General features: G+C 36.1%; 1 protein-coding gene across 2 annotated transcripts in view; it reads right to left on the bottom strand.

Annotated features, from left to right (window-relative positions):
- The window catches only part of LOC145681016 (uncharacterized), a 149,328-nt gene that overhangs the window by 15,020 nt on the left and 107,332 nt on the right, over positions 1-26,976 (bottom strand). For both annotated transcript variants that reach the window (XM_081752296.1, XM_081752295.1), the window contains one exon: positions 6,566-6,771. In XM_081752296.1, coding sequence (XP_081608422.1) covers positions 6,566-6,771 — 206 coding nt within the window. The remainder of the gene's footprint in view (positions 1-6,565; positions 6,772-26,976) is intronic.

Raw genomic sequence — 26,976 nt, forward strand, 5'->3', positions numbered from 1 at the left:
TCTAGGCGCTACAATACTGGGTTCAATGAGATCGGGAGGTTCAAAAGGGTGACTGTGAGCTGGATGTTTCTCTTTTAATGCTTCTAATACAGATCCATTCGGAGAAGCTATAGTATCTTCTGAGATGAGAAGCCGTACTGCGTTGCGGACATCACCATCTAATAATTTGTTCTCGATTCTTAATGTTAAAAGTGGAATTTACTGATCGTCGAGCTTTGAAGGATTTTTTACTGTAGTTAGGAAGGGCTTCGCAATGAGAATCAGACCAACATCGCACTCTTTGTTTAACCCATGATGTTAAATTATTCACTTTGTCAGCTTTTGATGGGACGCACAGTGTAACGTAAGGAAAAAAAGAAGAGATCCATCCAAGTTTCTGAGTCGTTTTTACGTACAATCTGTTGCAATACCTCGCACAGAGAGTCTGCCACTGTAGCTCTAGCCCCTCGAGGTACCCTGCGTAGCATTGGAGTAGAAGACTTTAATCTTGCTAGAAGCTTATTGCATGTCTCTTCTAAAATTTCTACATTGCATTGAAATGGTGAATCCCATGCGGTCTTGTATGTCTTGTCACGAACCAACTTAACCAATTTTCTTCTCGATTTCGAATGTCGAGATGACGGCGTTAGACAAGTTCAGTTATTCGGGGTAACTGAGAGATGGGAAAGCTGCACCAAAGAAGAATTTCAACATTGTTCTATGTCGTTGATGACACAAAATGTGGATTTGTTCGTTTTATTGCATAAAAAATGGAATAGAAGTAAGTTGTACAATATATGTATATAAACAGGCGTTATAAGAAAAATATTTTTATAACGCGGAGCATTACAGATCTTTTACTTCACCATTCAGTGTATAACAAACACATAACGCTAGCTTAGAAATTTCTGCTATATCTTGTGTGTACTCAACCTCAACATTGAATAAGCCCGCCTGAATATTGTATTAATTTCAAAAATAATATCAATCTGAATTTGGTGAGTGAGATGAGCTATTACCTTCCTTATGAATATTTTGGACAAACATGTAATCAATGAATCTCTTCCCTTCACTTGATTTACAGTTTTATTTCAAGTCATTTCTTCTGTGATGCTCTTCTCTCTTGCTTTTGTACAACCACAATCACATCACTATTCAGAATTTGGTCATGTTTTCTCACCAACAAGACTAACTTCAGGAAATTACCATGATTATCACTTTTGTTCACAATCTGCAGCAGCTTCCTCATGCTTTCCTCTAGAAGTCAAACTTTGTCTTTTGACAAAGCAATAATGTCAACTATATGAATTTAAAACTTTTCACAAAAATGTTCTGAATGGCCCAAAAATGTTCCAATACAATACTAATACAAATATATCAATTATAAAAAAATAGAATTATTCTATCGAAACAAACATTTGAAGAAGGCAGATTTTTGAGACGTGTATAGTAATAAATGCTAGTTTAAAGTTTAAAACTGAAAAATGTCCATGTTTCTAGTATCTCATTTTATTGATATATCGAAGTTGAAACATAGTAACAAACGTCACATGCACAAACATGAAATCTCCAGTATCAAATACAGAAAGTAATATTTCTACTCAACTGCTTTACCGCCTAAAGTAAGCATAATATTTTTGTTATGTAAAGATGCTAGAGAACTAACGAACACAGAAGTTTTTCTTTGATTGTAAACACTTTTTCTATAGAAAAATAAAAACATATTCATAAGAAACGTTCAATATCGTAACAGACGTTACCAAGTTACTTGCAATACTTTTATTCACAATTAAAGATAATTCTGGTGATGCGAGACAACTTAATTTTTCGAGCACTCTTTCCCAAGCAACAAATATTTTAATAAATTAAACCCTAGCAACTCTAATATATTAAAAACGAAAGTAATCGTGGACTTTCTACACTTGCAACACGATTCGTCTTTAATAACAACCGAAATAGTATGCTCAATTTAATAATTATTATTGAACTAGCATAGATTCAATGTTTGCACTGGTGTCTTCAATTTTGGCTGAAGAAATCAACTAACACTGCAAGCTTTGTGTTAACAATAATTTTTCACTGACGTACAGAGATTTCAGCAATCTAATATATTAGATCTAACAGTATATCACCTACCCATCATTCGATGAGCATACGTGCAAGAGAGTTTTTAAGTATGAGTACATGTTTTTTTCTTTCTTTCGCTTTTGTATGAATTGCACACAATATTATATGGATGTTCTTCATAGGTTGATTTGCACAATAAAATGTCTGTTCTGTGAATATCTAACAAGAATATAGTCACCAACTGCAATTTCTCGAGAATAAGTTGTATCAGACCTGTAAGAGTTTTCTTAATATCATGTTAGGGTCTGTGTTGTTTCAGTTTTACATCACCAGCATTTGCGAATAATTTCACTGAATATGATGGACCGATTTTCACTCGTCGGTTTGGTTGGATTCCTGGATCAGATAGTGCCATTTCCTATTTCTCTTCGTACTTAACAAACCACTTGAACATCTTCAAAACAAAATTTACAACTCGGTAAAACTGCTCCGCATTTGTTACACCAGCATGACGCTGTAAAACCCACTTCCATACATTACGTTTACGAGTAGCATTGACCCTGTCATGTGGATTTTTTCCGTAATATGATTCAGGATTATATTCAACATGACACCCTAATATTTTTGAGACTGTATACATGTATGACAACTTTTCGGTTTTTGAAATGCTGAGCAGCTATCAATGCAGATTTCAGACGCTTGAGATTCTTTTTATGATGTTACGACATTTAGCAAGTCTCTCCTGATTTGTCGCAGCTAGAGCATTTCTTGAGCAACTGATTGGGGTTGCTACCGCACATTAAAGACAGTCTGTGTAAGTAATTAAGTGACTGCACTGCCAGAGAGACTTAACCCTTAAGTACTATGGACGAAAATAATCACGTAACTACTATGGAACGGTCTGTCAGACCGCATTGTTGTTTCACATTTTCTGAATAGTAGTTTTATTGCATATTTTTTTAAAATGCTATCCTACATATCTTAGTTGCATATAGAAAAATAAAACATAGTAATTTCGCGATGGAAAAAAAGCTTCATATTTTTAAAACAATGAGAAGGAGAAGATAGTCAAAATTTGCAACAATGCTTTCATTGTTATTCTAAAATTGTAATTGTTGAAATATTCAATTTTTTTCTTCGTTACTATGTAGTCAAAGTAACACTAATTTAAAGTACAGTGTTCTTATAGATGCACTGAGAATAAAAAATACAGTAAAAACGGAGAAAAACATGGAAATTTAGCTTTGTAAAACTTACAAGAAAGTACTGTTATAGTTGTACTGTTACATTTTTTGTAGTGAAAAGGTAATGAATAAAACATATTTTAAGTTCTTATATGATGTCGAAAGTAAAGAAAATACCTTTTGCCGGTAAAGAAAGTATCGCACTAACTTTTCTGACAGCTTGCTATTTCTTGTGGTAGACACATTATTTTTTTTTTTTCTGCACTGCAAGGAAATTTGTACCGCGGCCCACACCGCTGACACGAATATCTTTGCTTTCCTCTTACAACTCAGTGGAGAGAAGATTATGTTTTCGTCTTCAACTCCTTGTGCGCAACGGTGGGAAACTCACTTTCAATCTGTAGTATGCTCTTGGTTGAAAAACTCAGTTCTCGTAGCAGATGTCCGATGAACAATCTACGTTCTATGTGAGCCCTAACAAGTCCTTTTGCCAACGTTTTCATGAAATCAAGTCTTGTCATCACTGCGGACTTAGCGTAGACTTGATGCAAGACATACGCATTGACATCACACGCAACATCCACCAGCATAAAGAAAATTGTCAATGGCTATCGTCTTGTTTGACGACTTGATGTGTAATCTTTACATTTTTTGTTTAGAGTATCCATTCCACTTTTACTCATGTTATAAAATATGATTATTTTAGGTTTTCCAGTCTTTGGGTCATTATTTGATGTGTGGTGCAACCCGTGCCACACGTTAAGACACAAAACTGCTGATAATCAGTAGATAACGAAAGACAACTGAACAGAAAAATACTCACGTAACTACTATGGTACATCTGAGACCGCTCGACCCCTCCAGCGCCGCGCACAGGGGATCAATTATAACACGAACTTCACAATGTGTAACCATTTGCTAGACAGGAAGGTAGACGAAAAGATCTACTTGTAGTAGTGAGACTGTGGAAGATATAATGATACGAAAAGTTGCAGCGGTCTGAGAGACGGTCCATAGTACTTACGGGTTAAGGAATCAGACAGATACTGTTACATAGCGCTTCAAGTGGCTAAGATTTGCATTATTGGTGAAGACTTTTCCACGCGTCCGTTTCTCTTTCGTTTGTTTATGAAGAAGGAAGGGATTTCAAAATATAGATCTTATGTAAATATACTGTAGCTTCTCTGCTTATTTTGAATATAATAAAAGCTACCTCATCAAGTGTAACATTTGTTACATTACATAACTTAACGTTTGTTACGAAATTTCATTCAGACTTATTGAATTGAATACGCATGTTCTACAGTTATTTAACATATCTCATTACAGTGTTAAATAAGATGAAGCTTCATTAAAATACGTGAAACCAGTTTTTCATTATGGCACAAAATAATCAATTTCTTAACTAGTCGATAACTTTGTTGTTATAAAATTTATTCGTTCAATTTGTCTCTTTATATGTTTTCAGACCTTACTTTTTGAATGCACTATAACCAAAATGCAGAGTAATTTTATCTGTGGATGTAAAACTATATACAATTAACCTATTATTTTATTTGTTTTCAATGCAACATCAATATTGAATTTACACGTTCGTAGTGTGGCGATCATGACTCAAATTTTCAATAGCATGCATGTTCTATAAAACCACTAGAATGGAGAATGTTCAGGGACACAAATAAATGTTTCCTAATTAATTTGTAAAATTTCATAATAAAATTTGTCCTTTTTCATAGAATGTACCATTATCATCTTATTCTTACATAATATACATGAACTGGTAGCATTTCCGATATAATCAAAGTACCCTTTCCGTTGATTTTTCGAACAGTATTCATGGAAAAATTACACGAAGTATAGCACTAGGTAATGGTAAAAGCATCTATCTAGCATTAATGATGGTACAAATTTCAAACAAAATATTGTTCCTAGAAATAGGTACATTCGTCTTTATCATGTTGGCTCACCTGGCAATTGCGAGTATTATAACATTAAAGGATAACTCATTTATTATTAGTTTAAAAAATATATATAATAACTTTCTAAGTAAACCTCGTACAAAGGCAGCTCTGAGAAATTTCTCTTCGCAAACAGACAAAAGTGTATATGTATGTGTGCGTCTTTGCAACGCAGAAACTCCTTTCGTTTCTACAAATATGGTTATAAAATTTACTCCCTCTGCATTCCTAACAATGTTCCTAACCACTGCAGCAAAAGCACTGTATTATCACTCGCCCACCCACTTATATTTTAACAATAAAGTAGCAAAATACATCAGTGTGTAATAAACAAAATACCGCCACAAATTGGCTTTCCCAAACAAGAACCAACAAGTACTGAACCCAGGATCGCCACAGTATCTGGGTGAGACAGTCCGCCCCTGCCTGGGACGGATATTCCATTTGCAGCAATCTTTTATATACTAGTCCCGTTCAGACGCAACCATAACACATAAGTCCTCCACACATTTTGTTCTTGGCTTCCTGTCGCGGAACGTCCACTATATTAAAGACTACGAATCTAAATAATACAATGAGTTCATGCATGTGAATAGTACACACGTAATCCTGGAGTAGCATTTTGGTCAACTTCACTATGCTACTTATTCTTACTTCGCTTGTTTGTTTGTTATAACTATCATTGTATACTATTATAGTTGTTTGACTATAATAAATTCTAGTGCTATTGTACATTCTAGTACATTCTACTCAAATAATTTTGTCACTTTTGTTGTCGACCTAAGTGCAGGGTTCTAAAAGTCATATTGTCAGTTCCGAACAATGCGTTTGCGAGGGAAAAGAAAGCATAGGTCGATGTGTTTGTCTCATTTTATGTTCATGCAGATCTTACAGCCATTTTCTCTTTGAAGTTTCTTCTTTCGCAAATAAAAACAAAAATTGAAATTCCATCTTTCATTATAATATTTAGAAGTAAACGCAAAACATAACCATTGTAAGCTCCACATATAGTTCAAATTTTTGGAACCTACCGGAAACAAATTATGCCGGAAGTACTGGGAAAATATATCATCCTTGACTCTACGGACTGTATCTGGAATTTTCATAATAAATAAATATATACAAAAAGGAAGAAGTTAATAATCTCAAAATTATTTTAAAATTTTTAGAACCAACCAGTAACTTTTAAGACATTTTTTTTAAAGTTGTTAAATGAGACGATGTTTCATTCTGAATTTTATCTTCGTACGATCTTTCCATTGAAATAATACTTACTTTCTACTGTTCATAGATAATTTAAAACAACATATATATATATATATATATATATATATATATATATAGGGTCTATATATATTTAAAAAAGAAGTTATTTACCTTACTCTTTTCATAACTTCATTGAGTGCCTTTTCTAACTCTGCAATGCGAGCTTCTTGTCTTGTACGTTGTGCTTGTTGTCTCTCTTGTTCTTCTTCCTGTTTTCTTATCACCTCTGTCATTTCGTTTATTTTCTTTTGTTTTACTGTCAGAATATTATACAGCTCCGCCATGTGGTTGGACTTCTCAGCATAGTTTTTCTTGACCTATATCCATATGAAATATACGTAAGATTTTTCTTTATGAGGAAATGTTAATATATTCTTTTTCCATATAAAAAAGAACATTACAAAAAAATTAAAAAGCATTCTTATTTTCATTACATAATCTTTACTGATTTCGCCGCTTTTTTAAATCTCTGTTTCATTAATTTCGATTTAGCTTCCCACTCACTAAACGTTATTAGTATATGGAAAATTATTTTCTTAAAACGTCTTTTTTGAAAAATATCTTTAAAAATCAAATTATGCTATCGGTTTGCTTTTGCGAAGATGCTTGATTACAAATACCCCCACAAAAGTTCTAAAATTTAAGGCCATATTTTTAACTAGCCTTGCTATATTAATAAATAAGTGAACATTTTCAGTCACTTCGTTCTAGTCTTTCATTCTCAGTATAATTAAGGATAAAATGAAAACAGTTAATAAAAAATAAGCACCCAAATAAACTCCTACACTCTTAAAAATATCAAATGTCTTCTACATTAAGTACAGTCTTAAAAACTACGATCTAATGAAATAACATATTTGTAATTTGCAATATACAGAGTGGCTCAAAAGTCCCTTTTCATCCCTTTCAAAATGAAAGCGAGTGTAGATACCCAAAATTAGTCATTTTAGGGACACATTAGGCCGAGAGGAAACTTTATGGTATGTGTGTCAGGTGAACAACCGCCATCTTGCTGTCTAATGTGTCTTGAATCTCGCTCAAAACATTTAAATAGGAACGGGGTTACCTGATGTATGAAACGGGGCTAGAATTTTAAGGGAATTTCAGTGGGGTAATCAGATTTAACATAAATGTAATAACTTTGAAGTTATAATCACATTCAACTCTTATTTCTAGGTGCTGAATCATGCCATTAGTCAAAGCCTACCGTATCGAGATTGATAAAATGTGAGGTGGTAGAAGTGCCCGTGCTGTAGCTCCTGATTTAATGAATGACATCCTCAACATGCTCCAACTTCGTACGCTGAAGTGACATATTTACTGACCAAGTTCGAAGAGACAGGTACAGTCAAGCACAGGCCACTAACAAATAGACCCAGAACTATAATTAACAAAGACACAGCTACGTCAGTGCTCGTGTCGTTTGTTAAGTTTCCAAAGTGCAGCACAAGTCGATTATCACCGAAATGCCACATCAGCCAAACATCCATTTGCAGGGTGTTAGAGACGCATAAGTGGCATCTTTACAAGCTGGAGCTGCAGCAATATCTTTCTATGGATGACCTAGATCGGAGAGTGCAATTTTTTGAGTGGGTAGTGAAGCAATTGCGGCAAGATCTCAAATTTTACACACCGATGAAGCAAATGTTTATGTTACAGGAGAGTTAAACAAACAAAATCATGTTACTGGTCTCCAGATAATCCCAAGCGGACAGGTCCGTGTGAAATGGTTGGTGTAGGGAAAATTATGGTGTAGACAGGGATCTAGTGGACACGTATCATTGATCCATTGATTATTCTTGACACCTTATCTGCAGTGCGTTACTTGAACATGTTAGAACAACTCATTCTTCCCCCAGTTGTCGGTCCCGAATGGAAACTTTCCTTTATTTCACCAATATGATAAGACGCCACTTCATTATAGATTACAGATTCATCATTTTCTGGTCGATGGATTGGTCGACGTGGACTAGTGGAATGGCCTGCCAGATCACATGATTTATCACCATTGGACTTATCTGTGGGATCGCCTAAAGGCAATGGTATATGGCGAAAAAATTACGGATCTTGATCATTTGGAGCAACGAATACAGGATTCATATACACAAATCACATTTGAGGCATTGTCCTGTGTTTCAGCTGACACGCACCATAAATATTCCCTTTGGCTTAATGTATGCCTGCAATTACCAATTCCGACTATCCACATTCGCTTTTACTTTATAACAAATTGTAAGGGACTTTTGACTCACCTGTACTTAGTAACTTGTTTGAAACATCAAATTCTACTTCATTTAAAATACAACTGACTACAATTTACTCCATATTATTAAAATTACGGTACTATTTATTTATTTATTAAGAAAGTTCCAGATACAGCTAGAAAGCCAATCTCATTAAATGAAGGGTGGAATGTACATAAGGAAGTAGTCCCGACCTATAGAGATACCACGTCGGCTTTCGTCAGGAAGAGTAAGGAAATCATGGAATGACTGATCGCGGGACTCGCTTACAGACTGATTACATGTATGCAGTCTTGTTCGAAAAATCCAGGGCACTTATCTCTCTCTTTAAAAGCTTATGTATATGTATTTAAAGTAAATTTACTAAAATTTATCCTACATACGATTAGGAGAATAGGATATTTGAGAGAGGAGGAGGCCAGTTATTTAACAGGACTTACGATTGGATTTTGTTTTGAAAAGCTAATAAGTATTGATAGCATACATTGTTGAAGCAAACGAAAGTTTTTTTCACGTAGTTTTCCATCGCCTTATTCCTTACTAATTTCACTATGTTTCATAAAAAAGCAGGCATTTTTAAAGTTTTTTTTTTTTTTTTTTTTTTTTTTTTTGCGTAAAATCATATTATTCAAGGGAGACTTATAACCGCAAGCAGTAGGGACTTTGGACAAATCTCGTAGAACATATACACTATATTCATTACTTTTACGAGAGTTGAAGTGAGACATGTTTCTTAAGTCACAAGTTAAATTCAGTCCCTCATTCATTAAAATAGTGTGAGTTCTACAAGAGTTACCGTGGAATAGACAGACGGACAGACAAAATAAAATGCCTGTTGAGTCGAATGATAGAAGTTCGTTTCAGTTAAGTTCAGCACTTCAAATTTATTTTGTAGTATACTGTGGAGTCAAATTGAAAACATCATTTGATATTATTCAGGTGAAAAATTAAAAAAAAATGTACTTCTTTAATTTTTTATTCGGAATTTCTTTAATATACCCAATAGAGAATAGAAACAAGACCCTATCAAGAAAGTATAACAGTTTACAAATTCGAGGAACGGACAATTTCCTTAACTTTTAATTCTTGTTTGTTTCTAATTGTTCTTGATATAAACTGTGAAATGTGCGTTTATAGACCAAGATAGACTGGTTTTCTGAGATTTTCTGTTACAATACATATTTAAATCTGAACAATCGAAAGATAATTTTGATAGCACATAGATGATGTAACTTATCAATTTTATTCATCACTTGCACATACGGGTTGAAATGAAAATTTAAATGCACAACTCCGCATTTAGTACCCGTGAAATATGTTGCTTTCGTTTTTAATAGCATAGATTTAAGCAGCATCGGAAAGATCATTGATCATTTCGGCGACCCCGAAAACCATGGATTCGACACTAATATTGGTCATTTTTGATCGTTTATAGAAGAAAGTCGGATAAAACCGAGTAGGTGGATAAAACCGTAAAATGGGTTTTCGGGCTATATTAGTGACACCAGTGTTGGGCAAAATCAATTGAAATCAATTGCAATTGATCAATCAATTGAAAGTAATTGCTCTGAAAATCAATTGCAATTGATTTCAATTGCAATTGATTTCAATTTGTAATTGACAATTAATTTCAATTGCAATTGAATTCAATCATAAAATTTGCAATTAAATTTTCGTCAATTGTTAATTGTTAATTGGTCACCAGGCAATTGAAACTTTTAATTGTTAATTGCCAATTGCAAAGGGTGCAATTGAAACATTCAATTGTTAATTGCAATTGACAATTGAAACTTGTAATTGTTAATTGTAATTGTTAATTGCAATTGAAACCAGCAATTAAAACTGAAGATAAGAAGATGTGTGTATATTGTATTGTCCACTTGTTACTGTTTTACATATTTCAATTAAGGTTCTTATAAGAAATGCTGGATACCTACCATCCTTTTCCCCCCTGGGAAGAAAGCCGTGAAACTAAGTATTTTTTAAATATATTATGTTTATGGTTCTATCCCCTTTGAAAGAACTCTATATGCCCGTCATGCATACAACAGGAATGAGCACGAGCGAGTTCGAGCGAGTTTTCTTTAAAACTCGACTCGACTCGAAGCAGACATCTTTGAGTTCGACTCGAGATCTCGGCTCGAAAAATTTCCCCCAACTCAACTCGAATTCGGATCGAGTTTCCAGTCGAGTCGAGCCAATTCGAGCTAAATCCTTTGTGTAGTTCCAAGTACTACTATCTTCAAGTATCCTACATAGACAATATAATTATCAATGATAATAATACTACTACTATAACTAATTATTATTATAACACCGTGTACCTGTATAAACATGGAATATAGGCGGTTTGTATCGGAATACTAAAAATTAGTTAACTGTCGATCTCGGTAGTGAAGAAATCTTCAGGAGGCAAGGATATCGGTCACGAGGTTCTTGGTTTGAGTTCAGGAGGAACAAGTATTCGGGCTCGAGCCAAAAATTGTTAGAAGTTATGGGACTTCAGCCAAACATGTTTAAAACTGCTCGACCCGGGTTTAGGGTTGTCAACGACTCAAGCGGCTCGCTCACAGCTCATTCACTTATCGAGCCGAACCGAGAAGTGAGCCGAGCCAACAGCTCATCCAACCGAGCCAGCTCGAGCCTAAGGCTCACACGAGCTGAACCGAACCGAGTTGATTGCTTACCCCAACCGGGCCGGTTCGAGCCATTGGCTCAGTTAAGCTAACTCGAACCCAGCCTATGGACTCGTTTCAACGGAGCTGGTTCGAGCCATTGTCTCCAATCGAGCCGAGTCGATAAATCGTCTTTACCGAGCCGGTTCAAGCTATTGGCTCAATTGAGCCCAGTCGATGGGTAATCCCAACCAAGCCAGCTCAAGCTGTACGCTCAGTTGAACCGAGCCGGACCGGTTGACATCACTATTCCGGTTGGGCTTCTACTTTGGCTAAAAAATTGGACCGTGCAGTTCTCAGCCTTGATGGTAAGAACTACAAAAAAATGATATGAAATCTTTAGTTTTACGTCCCACGATTATGCCGGTTAGGCTAAAGGAGACGGTGATGATGGGAAATGAATGAAATGAAGAAAGTGGGAGGAAATGGGAGAACCCCGAGAAAATCCACGAGCACGGTGTTTGTTCACCACAAAGTCCAAACTGCGCGAGCTGGGATGGAACCAGGGACCTCAAGCACCGGAGGTGAACGCTCTACCTCTGACCCACCGCGCCCCCTGGTAAGAACTACAGTATATACTTATATTGGTGCTCACGGCGTCATTAACTTGTTCCACCACCAACGAATTTCGAGGTAATTTGTTTTGCATCTTTTGTGCGTGTTTTGTGTCGCTTTGTGCGCCTATTCCCACATTTTGTGCATCACCAGAAAGTGGGTTAAAATGGGCCTACAAATATGGCGGAACAAATTATTGGTCTTCCGCCACCAATGAATTTCGAGGTCGTTTCCTTCACATCGTTTTGTGCCGTTTTGTGCGGCTACTTCCGTTTTGTGCGTCATGGAAAGTGGGTTAAAATGAGTCCCCAAGGTGGAACGAAAATGACCAAGAGTTCCACCACTATTAAATCTCGAGGTCGTTAGTTTCACATCGCGTACCCTTTTGTGCGTCTATTACGACGTTTTGTGCGTCACTGGAAGACGGTCAAAATGGGCCTCAAAGGTGGAAAATCTTTGAGTTTTACGTCCCACGGTTATGCCGGTTAGGCTAAAGGAGACGGTGATGATGAGAGATGAGTGAAATGGTGGAATGAAGAAAGTGGGAGGAAACAGGAGAACCCCGAGAAAACCCACGAGCACGGTGTTTGTCCACCACAAAGTCCACACGGCGCGAGCTGGGATCGAACCAAGGACCCCAAGCACCGGAGGTGAACGCTCTACCACTGAGCCACCGCGCCCCCATGGCCTCAAAGGTGGGACGAAATTGACCCACTGCTACGCCATTACCGAATTTTAAGTTTCTTCCTTTCGCATCGACTAGTGAATGTTTCGTGCCGTTTCGTGCCCTTATTTCCACGTTTTGTGCGTCACCGGAAGTGGGTCAAAATGGGCTTCCAAGATGGGACGAAAATGACCAAGAGTTCCGCTACTATCGAATTTCGAGGTCGTTAATTTCACACCGCGTACCCTTTTGTGCGCCTATTTCGACGTTTTGTGCGTCACTGGAGGACGGTCAAAATGGGCCTCGAAGGTGGGACGAAAATGACCCACTTCTCCGCCACTACCGAATTTCGAGGTCCTTCCGTTTGCATCGACTACTGAATTTTCGTGCTGTTTCGTGCCCCCATTTCCACGTTTTGTGCGTCACCGGAAGTGGGTCAAAATGGGCTTCCAAGATGGGACGAAAATGACCCCCTGTTTCGCCATTATCGAATTTCGAGGTCGTTAATTTCACATCGCGTACCCTTTTGTGTGCGTATTTCGACGTTTTGTGCGTCACTGGAAGACGGTCAAAATGGGCCTCGAATGTGGGACGAAAATGACCCATGCTCCGCCACTACCAAATTTCGTGGTCCTTCCTTTCGCATCGACTAGTGAATGTTCCGTGCCGTTTCGTGCCCTTATTTCTACGTTTTGCGCGTCACCAGAAGTGTGTCAAAATGGGCCTCCAAAGTGTGACGAAAATGACCCATTGTTTCGACACTATCGAATTTCTAGGTCGTTTCTTTCGCATCGTTTAGTGCCTATTTTTTAAAAAGTTTTCTTCACCTACTTCCTCGTCTTGTGCGTCACCGGAAGTGAGTTAAACAGATCTTTAAAGTGGGAGTTAAATGGCTCACTGTTCCGCCACTATCGAATTTCGGGGTCAGTTCTTTCTCATCGTTTAGTGCCTGTTTTGTACGTTTTGTGCGTCATCAGAAGTGTGTCAAAATGGGCTTCCAAAGTGCGACGAAAATGACCCACTTCTCCGTCACTACCGAATTTCGTGGTCCTTCCTTTCGCATCGACTAGTGAATGTTTCGTGCCGTTTCGTGCCCTTATTTGCACGTTTTGCGCGTCACCATAAGTGTGTCAAAATGGGCCTCCAAAGTGTGACGAAAATGACTCACTCCTCCGCCACTACCGAATTTCGAGGTCCTTCCTTTCGCATTGAATAGTGCCTGTTTTGTTACGTTTTGTGCCCCTATTTCCACGTTTTGTTAGTCACCAGAAGTGTGTCAAGATGAGCCTCCAAGGTGTTCCGACACTATCGAATTTCTAGATCATTACTTTCGCATCGTTTAGTGCCCCCCCTTTTTAAAAAGTTTTCTGCGCCTATTTCTCGTCTTGTGCATCACCCGAGGTGAGTTAATCGGGACTTTAAAGTGGGAGTTAAATGGCTCACTGTTCCGCCACTATCGAATTTTGGGGTTGGTTCTTTCGCATCGTTAAGTGTGTATTTTGTACCGTTCTGTTCGCCTACTTCCACGTTTTGAGCATCACCAGAAATGCGTCAAAATGGTCCATCAATGTGTGAGGAAATACAGCCATTGTTCCGCCACTATCGAATTTGGAGGTTGTTTCTTTCGCATCGTATAGTGCCTGCTTTGTACTGTTTTGTGCTCCTACTTCCACTTTAGTGCGACAACGAAAATGGGTCAAAATGGCCTACAAGTATAGCGGAATAACTTAATGCTGTTCCGTCACCATCGAATGTCGAGGTCATTTTCTTCACATTTTTTATGCATGATTTGTGTCGCTTTGTGCATCAGTGGGAGAGGGTCAAAATGGACCTTGAAAGTGGAATGAATATGTCTTTTTCTGCCACATTTGTAGGTCGTCTTTAACCCACTTTCTTTGGCCTACAAAACGTGAAAATATGCGCAGAAACGGTAAAAACATGCACTAAACAATGCGAAAAAGCGACCTTGAAATTCGATACTGGTGGGAGAGTGGATCATTTTTCTTCCCACATTGAATGCCCATTTTGACCCACTACCATTGATTCACAAAACGTGGAAATAGGCTTACAAAACGGCAGGAAACACGCACAAGATGATGTGAAGGAAACGACCTCGAAATCGTTCCTGACGGAACAGCATTAACTTGTTCCGCCTTTTCGATTATTTTTACATGTCTCGGAATTCCCCCCTCTGATGACCCAAGGCCCGCATACAACGGTGGATGAATTTGAAAGTCATCGCTAATGGTAGTGTCGCCATTGATATCAGCAACCGCGAAAACTATGGATTTGACACTAATATCGGTCATTTTGGATTACTTTTACGTTTCGTTATCTCCCCCCCCCCTCGTTGACCCACGGCCCGCAGCCGAATACGGTGAATTTGGAAGTTAATGCGATCGGAGTTTCACCATTGATCTCAGCGACCGCGAAAACTATGAAATCGACACTGATATCGTTTTACTTTTACATGTCCCGGTAAACGCCCCCGTGAGAACCCCTGGTTCGAATTTTGTTGAAAACGCTTTGCCTTGGTGTGGGACCTGGACCAAGGTATCTTTGACCAAAATTTGGTAACTCTCGGTCGACTTTTCTGGTCCCCAGGCCGGTCCCGGTAAACGTCCCCTGGAGACCCCCTAGCAAGGAATTAAAAAAAACCTCTTCGTCTTGGTCTGGGGCCTAGACCAAGCTACCCGTGACCAAATTTTGAAAAGTTTCGGTCCACTCGTCTCGTCTACAGGCCGCACAAAGATAGACAGACAGACACACGAACAAACTCTGTTTTATTTATATTAGAAAGGTCAGATCCACCGTTATTGTATTAGTGCGGTGCTTGAGCGATTGATCGTAGAAATTCAAACTTCGATGAGTGATAATTTTATAGGCTTGTTTTATTACAAGTTTAAACTCTTTAGTCAGTAGAGAGGAGGGCGTGAATCATGGGTCAGAATTGATGACAATAGGGTTTGGTGGGTCTGTGGGTCACAGTGGGTGAGAGTGATTCATGGTACGTGGTGGGTCAGAGTGGGTCACGGTGGGTCGTGGGTCACGACGGGTGGTGAGTCAATTGGTCGTGGCTAAAGTTTTCATTGCCCCACGCCCTCTCTGAACTACAGTGTTGAAAATTAATCAGTGAAAATCAATTGCAATTGATCAATCAATTGAAAGTAATTGCTGTGGAAATCAATTGCAATTGAATCAATTGCCAATTAATTTCAATTGCAATTGTATTACAGAATTCAATTGCAATTACTTTCCACTGCAATTACTTTCAACCAATTGATCAATTGCAATTGATTCTCCTTTTTCAATGGCCAACTGCAATTAACAATTAACCATTACTTATTTCAATTGTTAATTGCAATTAACAATTAAATTTACAGATTAATTGTTAATTGTTAATTCAATTGAAATTTGCCCAACACTGAGTGACACTATCTGTCGGCCAAAGCATAAAATTAGTTGCAAACAGCTGCCATGTCATTCTTGGTTGAAGAGAAAGCTGAGTAAGTGGCTCCTTTGTTGTTGGCCATGTGTTGAAGAATTTGGGTAGAAAAGTTTTAATTTGTCTCCCATCGATAATATGCTGCAGTTCCTAACCACTGGAAGATTGACTTATGTAAGTATACGACATATAATAATAACTCTTCGTGCTGTTATTTCATGTCTTGAATCAGGATTTTTGTGCTCTTTGAGAGACGCTAGGCCTGTAGTTCTGATTAATGGCGTAGTCGGATAAAACCGGGACATCAGCAGTTGGACAGAACAGGGTAGTACAGTGTAAAGCTGAGAAGGTTAGATACAGTGTCTTAACTGTAAAGAATGGGCACACAAGTTTGTAGCAATGTGAACGAATATCATATGATGAAACTTTTATTTGTGATTTTTTGTTCTTAGATTTAACAAAATCGTGACCGAAGTTATTTTTTCTACGTTATTGGTCTAATATAGTCTAGCCCTCTATATTTTTCGTACTTTTTAAGATCACATGTTTTTTTTTCAGTTGTATTGATTCTTACTGTACTGGTTCTTGGAGTAATTACATATTTTTCTTAAAACCGGGTTTTTGATTACCCTTTAAAAATTGCTTTTGCTTTCAAAATTTACGTACCAGCTTTTTCCACTGAAATAAACATTTTTGTGTCAATAACAAATCTATTCAGCATTTGGAAACTAATTCAAGCTATACTATCCACATAGATGCTGAGGAACAAGCAAAACCATTTTGGGTCCCGGTTTTGTCCGACCTCCACCTATATATATATATACCGCTCTCCCATATTGCGCGCCATGGCATCGGAAGTGTCACCGTTATCTCAGCCACCCAAAAAGTGCATTCAGCACTAATATTGGTCATTTTCGATCATTTTTAAATATCTCTTCCTCCCCCTCCCCCAAGTTGCGGGGTTGAATTTGAATTTAAACGGGATCGAAAGTATCACTGTTCATCTAAGTGACCCAGAAAACTATAAATTCGACACTGGCCATATGTCTTTCTCCCTCTACCCCAAGTGGCGGGGCTGATTTTGGATTTAAAAAGGATCGGAAATGTCAGTGTTAATCTGAATGATTACGAAAACTATGGATTAGACATAATATTGGTCATTTTCGATTATTATTATTATTATTATTATTATTATTATTAATATTATTATTATTATTATTATTATTATTATTATTATTATTATTATTATTATTATTATTATTGTATATAGCTCCCCTCCCCTCCTCCATGCTGCGGCATACGGCATCAAAATGTCACTGTTAATCTCAGCTACTCCTAAAACTATGGATTCGACACTAATATTAGTCATTTTCAATCATTTAAAATGTTTATCCCCCTCCCCTACGTTTACTCTCCTCCTCTCCAACTATCAGGGTTGAACTTGGATTGAAACAGCATCAAAAGTGTCACTGTTTCTCTCATCGACCCCGAAAACTATGGATTCAACACTAATATCGATCATTTTTCATAATTTTTAAATTTCTTTCCCTCTCCCCCTCCCTTTAGGTATGCACAGCTCCCCTTTCCCCTCCTCTGTACGGCGGCACACGGCATCAAAATGTCTGTTAATCTCAGCTACTCCTAAAACTATGGATTCGACACTAATATTAGTCATTTTCGATCATTTTTAAATGTTTATCTCCCACCCCTACCTTTACCCTCTCCCTTCCCAACGATCAGGGCTGAACTTTGATTGAAACAGCATCAGAAGTGTCACTGTTTCCCTCATCGACCTCGAAAACTATGGATTCAACACTAATATCGGACATTTTTGATCATTTTTAAATTTATCTCCCCTTCCCGCAACCCTACGTTGCATCGTCAAAGTGAATAGCCTAAAGCAATCCCTGCCCCTAAACTCATGTATGTGGAAAATTTGATTGAGATCGGTCAGGTGGTTCAAGAGTGATGAAGTCACAAAGCAGTCACTTTAATTTTAATTTTCTTACATATATCTCCCCCTCCCCGTTCCCTAGGTTGGCTCGTCAAAGTGAAACGACAGAAAACATCCAAAGTCCGATCCTCATATATGTTGAAAATTTGATCGAGATTGATTTGGGGGGTACAAAAGTTATTAGGGTTTATTAGTTTTTTATTTATACGTCCCCCTCCTCCCCCTCCCCTAAGATCTACCGTTCAAGTGAAGTTACAAAAATGTTTCCAGATTCCAACCTCATGTATCTTGAAAATTTGATTGAGATCGGTCGGATAGTTCAAGAGTTATTAAGTTTCAAAAATAGTCACTTTCAGTCTTATATAAATTGATTTTTATATATCTCCCCCTCCTTCTCCTCTCCTACGTTGCTCCGTCAAATTAAAATTACAAAAACGATCCCAGGATTGAACCTCATCTATATTGAGAATTTGATCAAGATCGGTCGAGTGGTTCAGGAGTTATTAAGTTTTATTTATTTTTATATCCCTACCCCAACCCCCCCCCCCTTAGTTCTACCATCAAAGTGAATAGCCTAAAATCAGCCCAGCCTCGAACCTCATCCATGTTACAAATTTGATCGAGATCGGTCGGGCGGTTCAGGAGATTTAGAGTCACAAACATAGTGATTTTCAATTTTATATATAGAGATTAGACGCCCAAGGTTCAATAATCATCAAAGCGTTTGGAACCACATTCAACTACTACATTGTTCAAATCAATGGTAGTAATTAGTTATAACAACAAAATCATTTTAAAATGTACCTCTTCACCTAATTTACAGAATAGAGCACATGAAGAAGAAAATTAGGAAATATGATTTGTTAAAAAATTTGAATAAAATTAGTATTTCAGCGAAGGGACATGAACCTTAGTTACTCAAAATTGAAAGTTTATAATTTCTCTCGGAATTTTCTTTTTTTAAGTTTAACATCCTACACTTACGAGTAGGATGATAGGTTTTTGTACACGAAAAAGACTTGCCGTGCTTTGATAAGATAAGTAATCTACTGTTTGAATATGGATAAGGTTGATACGTAGTGTGTTTCTGTGTTTCACAATCAGGAAGCTGATGAAAGAGGATGATGGAATTGTGTTAGGGTAGGAGAAGGTTTTTTTCCTGGAGGTAGTTGAATGACCTTTGTGGTCAAAGCATAGACCTTGAAGAGTGCCCCTGCTTATGTAACTTTTATTGTTTGGTAATATGGCCCCTGATTTCCAGGAACAAACCAGATGACCACCATGACCCTTCTCTGCTTTTTTTAATGGTCCCCAATATCCAGCTTATGTAATCGTTCGTAACTTTTATTTTTTCGTAATATGTAATTTTAATTCCTTACATGTATGATTTTGATGTACTAAAAGCTTGAACACAATGGATGGCCCCTCACCTTGGCCCCTCCAGGGACCAGCTATAGAAAAATGACTTCCTACTCCCCAATGAATTAAAAAATGAAATTATATTGATGTGACATGCAACCCCACCTATACAGATACGAACATGGTGTGAACTCAGAAAAACTGTACACATGAATCGAACCCGGGAACCCTTTACTAGGCAAACTCCTAAGAGGGATAGGACAAGGATATGGAGTGGAAATAACTTTATTTTATTTTAATGCATCATTTACTTTGTAAATTCCGTAGGAAACTTGTAAAAATCCCAAGGCATACTCGGTGAGCGTACTAAAGCCGAAACGTGGTTCTCGTACGTCTTTCGCTGGTGAACTCAAGACACGAACTGAAGTTTTTGCGCGCTTTTGGAACCCCGATGAAATGACCTTAGTACCATTAGATAAATTTGTTGACACCACGATAAGTAATCATGACCGTTGATACATAACTAAACAACATGTGACCATTAGAGAAATCTGTTGGCGCCACGATGAGTAATCATGACCGTTGACACATGACTAAACAATATGTGACCATTAGAGAAATCTGTTGATTTTACATGATGTGAACACGTGATGGTCATTAAAATACTTTAAATACAGGTCATAAGAGATAAAATATATAAAGATACATCATGCAGTCGTATGAGAAGAAGGATCACTGCGATAGTAATATTGAAGCATCATCATCTGATGCTGAAACAGAATTATATGAATCATCTTCAGATGAAGAATTTGATATTGACGCAGTAGATTCACTAGTGCTAACAGTTTCAAAAGCCCCATCTTCATCACCAACATCAAAATTTTGGAGTTTAGACTGTTGTTGTAATAGTCAAAATGTGGACCGATACCCGTATGGAATAACTAGGAAGTGTTTTCTTGAAGAGATTCTGCAAAGAAATGTTACAAATTTGGAAGAAATAGACTGTCCGAAGTATACCGCATTAAGTTTTCACGTTCACAAGTGTGCACATAATAAACATCGTTTTGGACAATATAGGTGCAGTGTTCTTAAAGCATTACTATATAGTAAATATGTAAAAGTGTATTTTTATATATTTTATCTCTTATGATCTGTATTTAAAGTATTTTAATACCCATCACGTGTTCACATCATGTAAAATCAACAGATTTCTCTAATGGTCACATGTTGTTTAGTCACGTGTCAACGATCATGATTACTCATCGTGGTGTCAACAGATTTCTCTAATGGTCACATGTTGTTTAGTTATGTATCAACGGTCATGATTACTTATCGCGGTGTCAACAAATTTATCTAATGGTACTAAGGTCATTTCATCGGGGTTCCAAAAGCGCGCAAAAACTTCAGTTCGTGTCTTGAGTTCACCAGCGAAAGACGTATGAGAACCACGTTCCGGCTTTAGTACGCTCACCGAGTATGCCTTGGGATTTTTACAAGTTTCCTACGGAATTTACAAAGTAAATGATGCATTAAAATAAAATAAATTTATTTCCACTCCATATCCTTATCCTATCTCTCTTAGGAGTTTACCTAGTAAAGGGTTCCCGGGTTCGATTCATGTGTACAGTTTTTCTGAGTTCACACCATGTTCGTATCTGTATAGGTGGGGTTGCATGTCACATCAATATAATTTCATTTTTTAATTCATTGGGGAGTAGGAGGTCATTTTTCTATAGCTGGTCCCTGGAGGGGCCAAGGTGAGGGGCCATCCATTGTGTTCAAGCTTTTAGTACATCAAAATCATACATGTAAGGAATTAAAATTACATATTACGAAAGAATAAAAGTTACGAACGATTACATAAGCTGGACATTGGGGACCATTAAAAAAAGCAGAGAAGGGTCATGGTGGTCATCTGGTTTGTTCCTGGAAATCAGGGGCCATATTACCAAACAATAAAAGTTACATAAGCAGGGGCACTCTTCAAGGTCTATGCTTTGACCACAAAGGTCATTCAACTACCTCCAGGAAAAAAAAAACCTTCTCCTACCCTAACACAATTTCATCATCCTCTTTCATCAGCTTCCTGATTGTCAAGCACACTACGTATCAACCTTATCCATATTCAAACAGTAGATTACTTATCTTATCAAAGCGCGGCAAGTCTTTTTCGTGTACAAAACCTATCATCCTACTGTTATGCCCTTTAGGTTTAAGGAGACGATTAATAAAAATGAATGATTGTGAAATTCAATTTTTTTGTGTTCTCCAACCCGAAATCGAACCAACAATCATGCGCTAGCTACTATACCTCTAGCGGAGGGAGAACTAGAAGTTAAAAATGTTACTCGTACAATTTGCTTATAAGAGAGTATTACCAACATATTACATGGACATAAGTTCTGTAGGATAAAATGTGTTTAGATAATTAATGCGTTTAGGAAAAGAAAAACTATAAATTTCTATTCAACAACAACCTTTATTCACTTAAATTAATATGTTTGTAATGATAATGATTATCACGAAGTTCTTAATTTTGTGTATGTAATTTTGTACTTTATCTTTAGAGTGTATTATCTTCTTCTCGTTGTAAACCTTTTTTCACAGTTAGCTGGGGTCGGCTTTTCGGATCGATGTCCTCCAACTCTTTCTTGTATCTTGTGTCATATGCTCTGTGACATCACACTGCATCATATCGTTCTTAACATAATCTCTCCACTTTTTTCTTTGCTGGCTTCGAGCACGTTTCCCACTCACTTCTATACCATCTATCAGTGAGCTATGTATTTCAAAGGTCTTCTTCTTACATGTGTTCGGAACACACTTTTTCTTGAGTACCTACTACATAAGATCCAGTGGCATTCTATCATACGCTTTCTCTAGGTCAACGAAAACCTTATGAAGGTCCTTCTGGTATTCTCAGCACTTTAGAATTGCATTAGCATCCTAGGTGCAAATATTGCATCCATTGTCGATCGCCCTGTCATAAAACCAGATTGGTTCTTTGTAATTTTGGTCTCTTCCACGGGCGTTACTGGCGGGGGGACGAAGAGGACGCGTCCCCCAATATTTTTAAGTACAAAATATTCAATATTTTATTCTAATTTAATTTATTTACCAACGACAGAATAACATAAATAATAATATTTATTTGGAATATAATATTCAGGCTGTGAAATGGATATACTAGGATTCTTGATATATCTCAGGGGTCCGTGAAGGTAAGCTGAAAGGTAACAAATGATATCGAAGATAATAAGCAGTTCGTGCCAGGTAATAGCATTTAAATCTCTTTCTTTGATGCCCCCCCCCCAAAATTTTACATGCCAGAGATGTCAGTGGTCTCTTCTCTCAATTTTGCTTCTATCTCTCTCTCCCAGAGTTTCATTGCATGCCTCTTAAGTTTTGGTCCTCTATTATTATGTATATCCTCTATCACTTATTTTTTTACTATGTATATTTTTCGTTAGTTGTAGGAGTGTACAATTGGAATTCGTATCCTTGCCCCATATTATACTTTTGTATCTTTTGTATGTTTATTGCACTACAACCTTAACGCTGTTGAGTATCTGTGCCATCTTCGTTTTTATCCAATTGATTTACATGAAAAATTATCCTTATATTTTCCAAATAATCTGGGATTTTAATATTATTTATTAGGATGACGAAGTGGAGCTTTTAAGATTGTGTTGTTAGTATGTCCGTTAGTCCGCATGATAACTCTTGAACGAAAGCAAATCTTTAATTCTGTTTTCCGCAGTAGGTGACTAGATCAATTACCTCAGGCGACTTCGTTAGCTGAATCAATCCGTTAACAGGCAACGGTACTTTAACGGAGGCAACCTATATCCCACACATGTAAGCGAATTTCAGAATTATGTTTTTTAACAAATAACTAGAGCGCCTATCTCAGCTAAGTTCGTTAATGAAGTCAATCCGTTAACATCATAACGGATAATGGGGACTTTGACGGTGGCCATCCATATCCCATACCTTTAAGTGTTGCACAATCCTCTTTACTGTTTTTACCAGCGTTTGTTGGTATTCTTCTTCAATTGTATTTCAGTGTCCCTTATTTCGTGAAATTTAACTTTTATGTTATATAATTTTAATGTCATACATAAATAGATAGATCAATAGATTGATAGAAAGATAGAGATCAATATATTGATAGATAGATAAGAAAGAAAGAGAATGAAAGAAAGAATGAATAAAAATATAGAAAAATCAAAGAATAAAAGAAAGAATGAACGAATGAAAGAAAGAAAGAAAGAATGAATGAATGAATTACTTCAGTTGAAAAGTCAATAAAATCAAATCATTAAAATTCCAATTGATTTCAAAGAAAAATGGGAAATTGATTTTCCATGTAAATCAATGAGAGAAAAATAAATATGACGTTCTTCGTTCTGCTCTATTTGTACCTTCGTACGATATATTTGAACGTCAATAAAATCTGATCTAATCTAAACATAATAATCCTAAGTTAAAATTCTCAATTAAAACTATTACTTTAAGATCTATTCTCATCAAAACTTAATTTTAATGTACTTTGTCTTTATGAATATCCTCAATATTCTGCTTATTGTTGATGGCGTACTCAAGTAATACAAACCATCTGAATTGTCAGTTACTTTTAATAATATAATTCGTTCGTGGTAGTGTTAAATAGTACCTATTAATACCATTCAATGGTCTTTGGAATGAGTTGAGGAGAATTTTTTAAAAAAGTCAACTACTTGTAACGCTGTACAGACCAGTAGCGCCAGGTGTGGCAATTATAAGAACTAGTTAGCTATCTGTATCAAAAGGTAATAGCCAACTTCACTTTTACATTGGTTATCTGCCCGGCAATATCAAATTCTGATTATATCGAGTGAGTAAAATTGTACATGGTGTCGAATAAAAGTCAATTTCATTGTGTATTATATATTGATAATTTTGTAAAGTTAGTGAGATAGATTTATTCCGGTTATGTGACTATTGAACGAACATAATTGGAAATCTGTTACTACTAGTTGAATGTGGTATGTGGAAAGTCGTCTGTGACTTGGTAAGCTGATTTTTTTGCATTTATTATTGGACTTTAATATTCATATATTTAGTTGTGTTCAGACTAATATTCAGTGATTTGTTTGTAAATTCAATATAAATATATATATAAATATATGTTTTTGGAGATATATTTGATTATATATATGAGTTTTGAAACAATTTATGGGAATGTTATCATCTTCCGCATTTGATGCTTCGAAGAATAATCAAATATAGTTCCATTACAGTAAGAATGCAATTATTGGTATTTCTTTGCAAGTATTTGCATTTATGAGGTTATTTTTACAATTATCGGTGTAATATTTGTTCAGAATAGATCAATATTTAAAAAAAATCATTATTACTTATGAAATCAACCTTCTTAAAAGGAATTAAATGTGGGGGTGTGCTAGGTTGTTATGCCCTGCCGAATAACGACGGGTTAGGTATACATCATTTTTATTTAGTTACCTTAATACGCGGGAGTTAATATAAACAATAGTATTACACTATAATAACAACTAAGGCTTGAATTTCTATGATATATCATATTTTTATTCCGACATCTTTTGTACATGGTTTAATTACAGATAAAAACTTTCCTGACACATGTGAACACGAAAATATGACTTTTATTGGTGATATAAATGCATGTTTGAACTATATTTTAACTTTAGGTCATATTTGAACCCGAAGTGACATGAAAGCATTGTTGTTGTTGTTCATATTTTAAGTGAGTTTCACTTATTGCTCTTATTAAAGATATTCATTCAGAACAAAATAAATTTCTAAACTTCTTAATAAATTGCTATTCTTAGGAATTTTTATTTTTTTATTGACGGTTATTTTATTATTTATTTATTTATTTTTACATTTTAAGTCATATATTGCCATTTCCATTGTTAGGGTAAATATATGCATATTTCGAAGTTTTTAGGTCATAGAAATCCCAGCCCTAATAATAACATACACTCTTTACGTATGAAACAGTTTCTTTTGGACACTTTCTAAATTCAATACCAGCATATGTTGCAGAATTTTGGGAACTAAATTAACGCCACTAAATGGTTTTATTCACTATGATAGTATCAGAGAGAACTTCAAGAAAAAAAATGGGACGTTCACTATCAAATCAGGCAGGTAGATATATAATAATTTAATTACTGGAATTTATAAGGCCACCTGTGAGTGTAATGATGAAAAAAAGAAAAAGAACATTTTCATGACAAAAAGAATTGCTAAAATCAGAATAAAGAATTCCATTAAGGGCTCAAGAAACATTTTTTTTTATCAGAATAAGATGAATTGAACGATACACTTTTGTATAATATTATATGAAACACTTAAACATATAATGACTTTAGTCCATGACAGTCTCAATAAAAACTGTAGTTAACATTGGCAACTTTTCGAATAATTGATAGCAATACCATAGGAAATTTCCAGTATTGTGATTCTTGCTCATAGTGTTTTCGTTACTTATGTGATGTTCGCCAAACATGACAGTGTTTGTTTTAAGATATATGAAACGCCCTTTTCATTTATTATTATGTCACAGAATTTAAGTTTGACGAATTTCTAAACAAGGATTTTAGGAATGATAAAAAGAAGGATCAAAATATTGCGATCTTGGCCAATAATTAGTTTTTGGATCGGGAGCAACAAACTTTTTGAACGACTCCTAAATCGAGTTTTCGTATTTTGTACGGAATCAGCATCATACTGAGTTAAATGATAGTTTGGGTTTGGCTAGACTATATGTAGTTCTCCTGATATAAGGTCTACAAAAAATGTTTGATATATTGGATCTTTTTGATCCAAAAATAAATAAATAAATAAATAAATAAATAAATAACAAATAAAACACAGTTCTGACCAGAGCAGAATGAAATATATTAAAAACTATACTTACAATGTGTTACAGTTTCACACATTGTATAAATAAATAAAGAAAGAAAGAAAGAAAGAAAGAAAGAAAGAAAGAAAGAAAGAAAAGAAAAGAAAAGAAAAGAAAAGAAAAGAAAAGAAAAGAAAAGAAAAGGAACGAAGAAAAGCTTCTCTTATTCTTTGAAGCTAGGACGAAACTTTTACAGGAAGTAGTCGAATGCGCATATTTTATAATCCAAAATAGTTTGATTGAGTATTGTCAATTATCTTCTATTTAGAATGCCGTGTATGTTGCAATGTTAAATTGTTTGTCTGAGTTAACACAGATCTAACGGCGATCACATGTTCATCTTTATTTCCATCAATGCAACAAAGTTTCTTCGTAACTATAAGGTTTCAATTTACTTCAAGCTTTTTGAATGATCTAAAAGGACTAGAGATTCGAGAGTAGAAACTAAAATGACAAATCATGAATAAGGCATTATGGCCATTTCTTGAGAGATAAGTTTTACTGTTGAAGTTTTAGATACTAGATTCACAAATTACTTTCCAACTTTACGTTTATAATTAGCTTAACGTAGACAAATGAGAGAGTTTCTCTTTAATCGTCATTCGTAATTTGAAGAGTAATGTATATTTAACTTCTAAGGCAAACGTTCATTTCGTGTTTGAATTTTAAGATGTAGTTTGTAGAAACCACTTAGCT

This window comes from Thermobia domestica, chromosome 3 (genome assembly GCF_964235325.1).
Source record: "Thermobia domestica chromosome 3, izTheDome1.hap1.1, whole genome shotgun sequence".
Classification (NCBI taxonomy): domain Eukaryota; kingdom Metazoa; phylum Arthropoda; class Insecta; order Zygentoma; family Lepismatidae; genus Thermobia; species Thermobia domestica.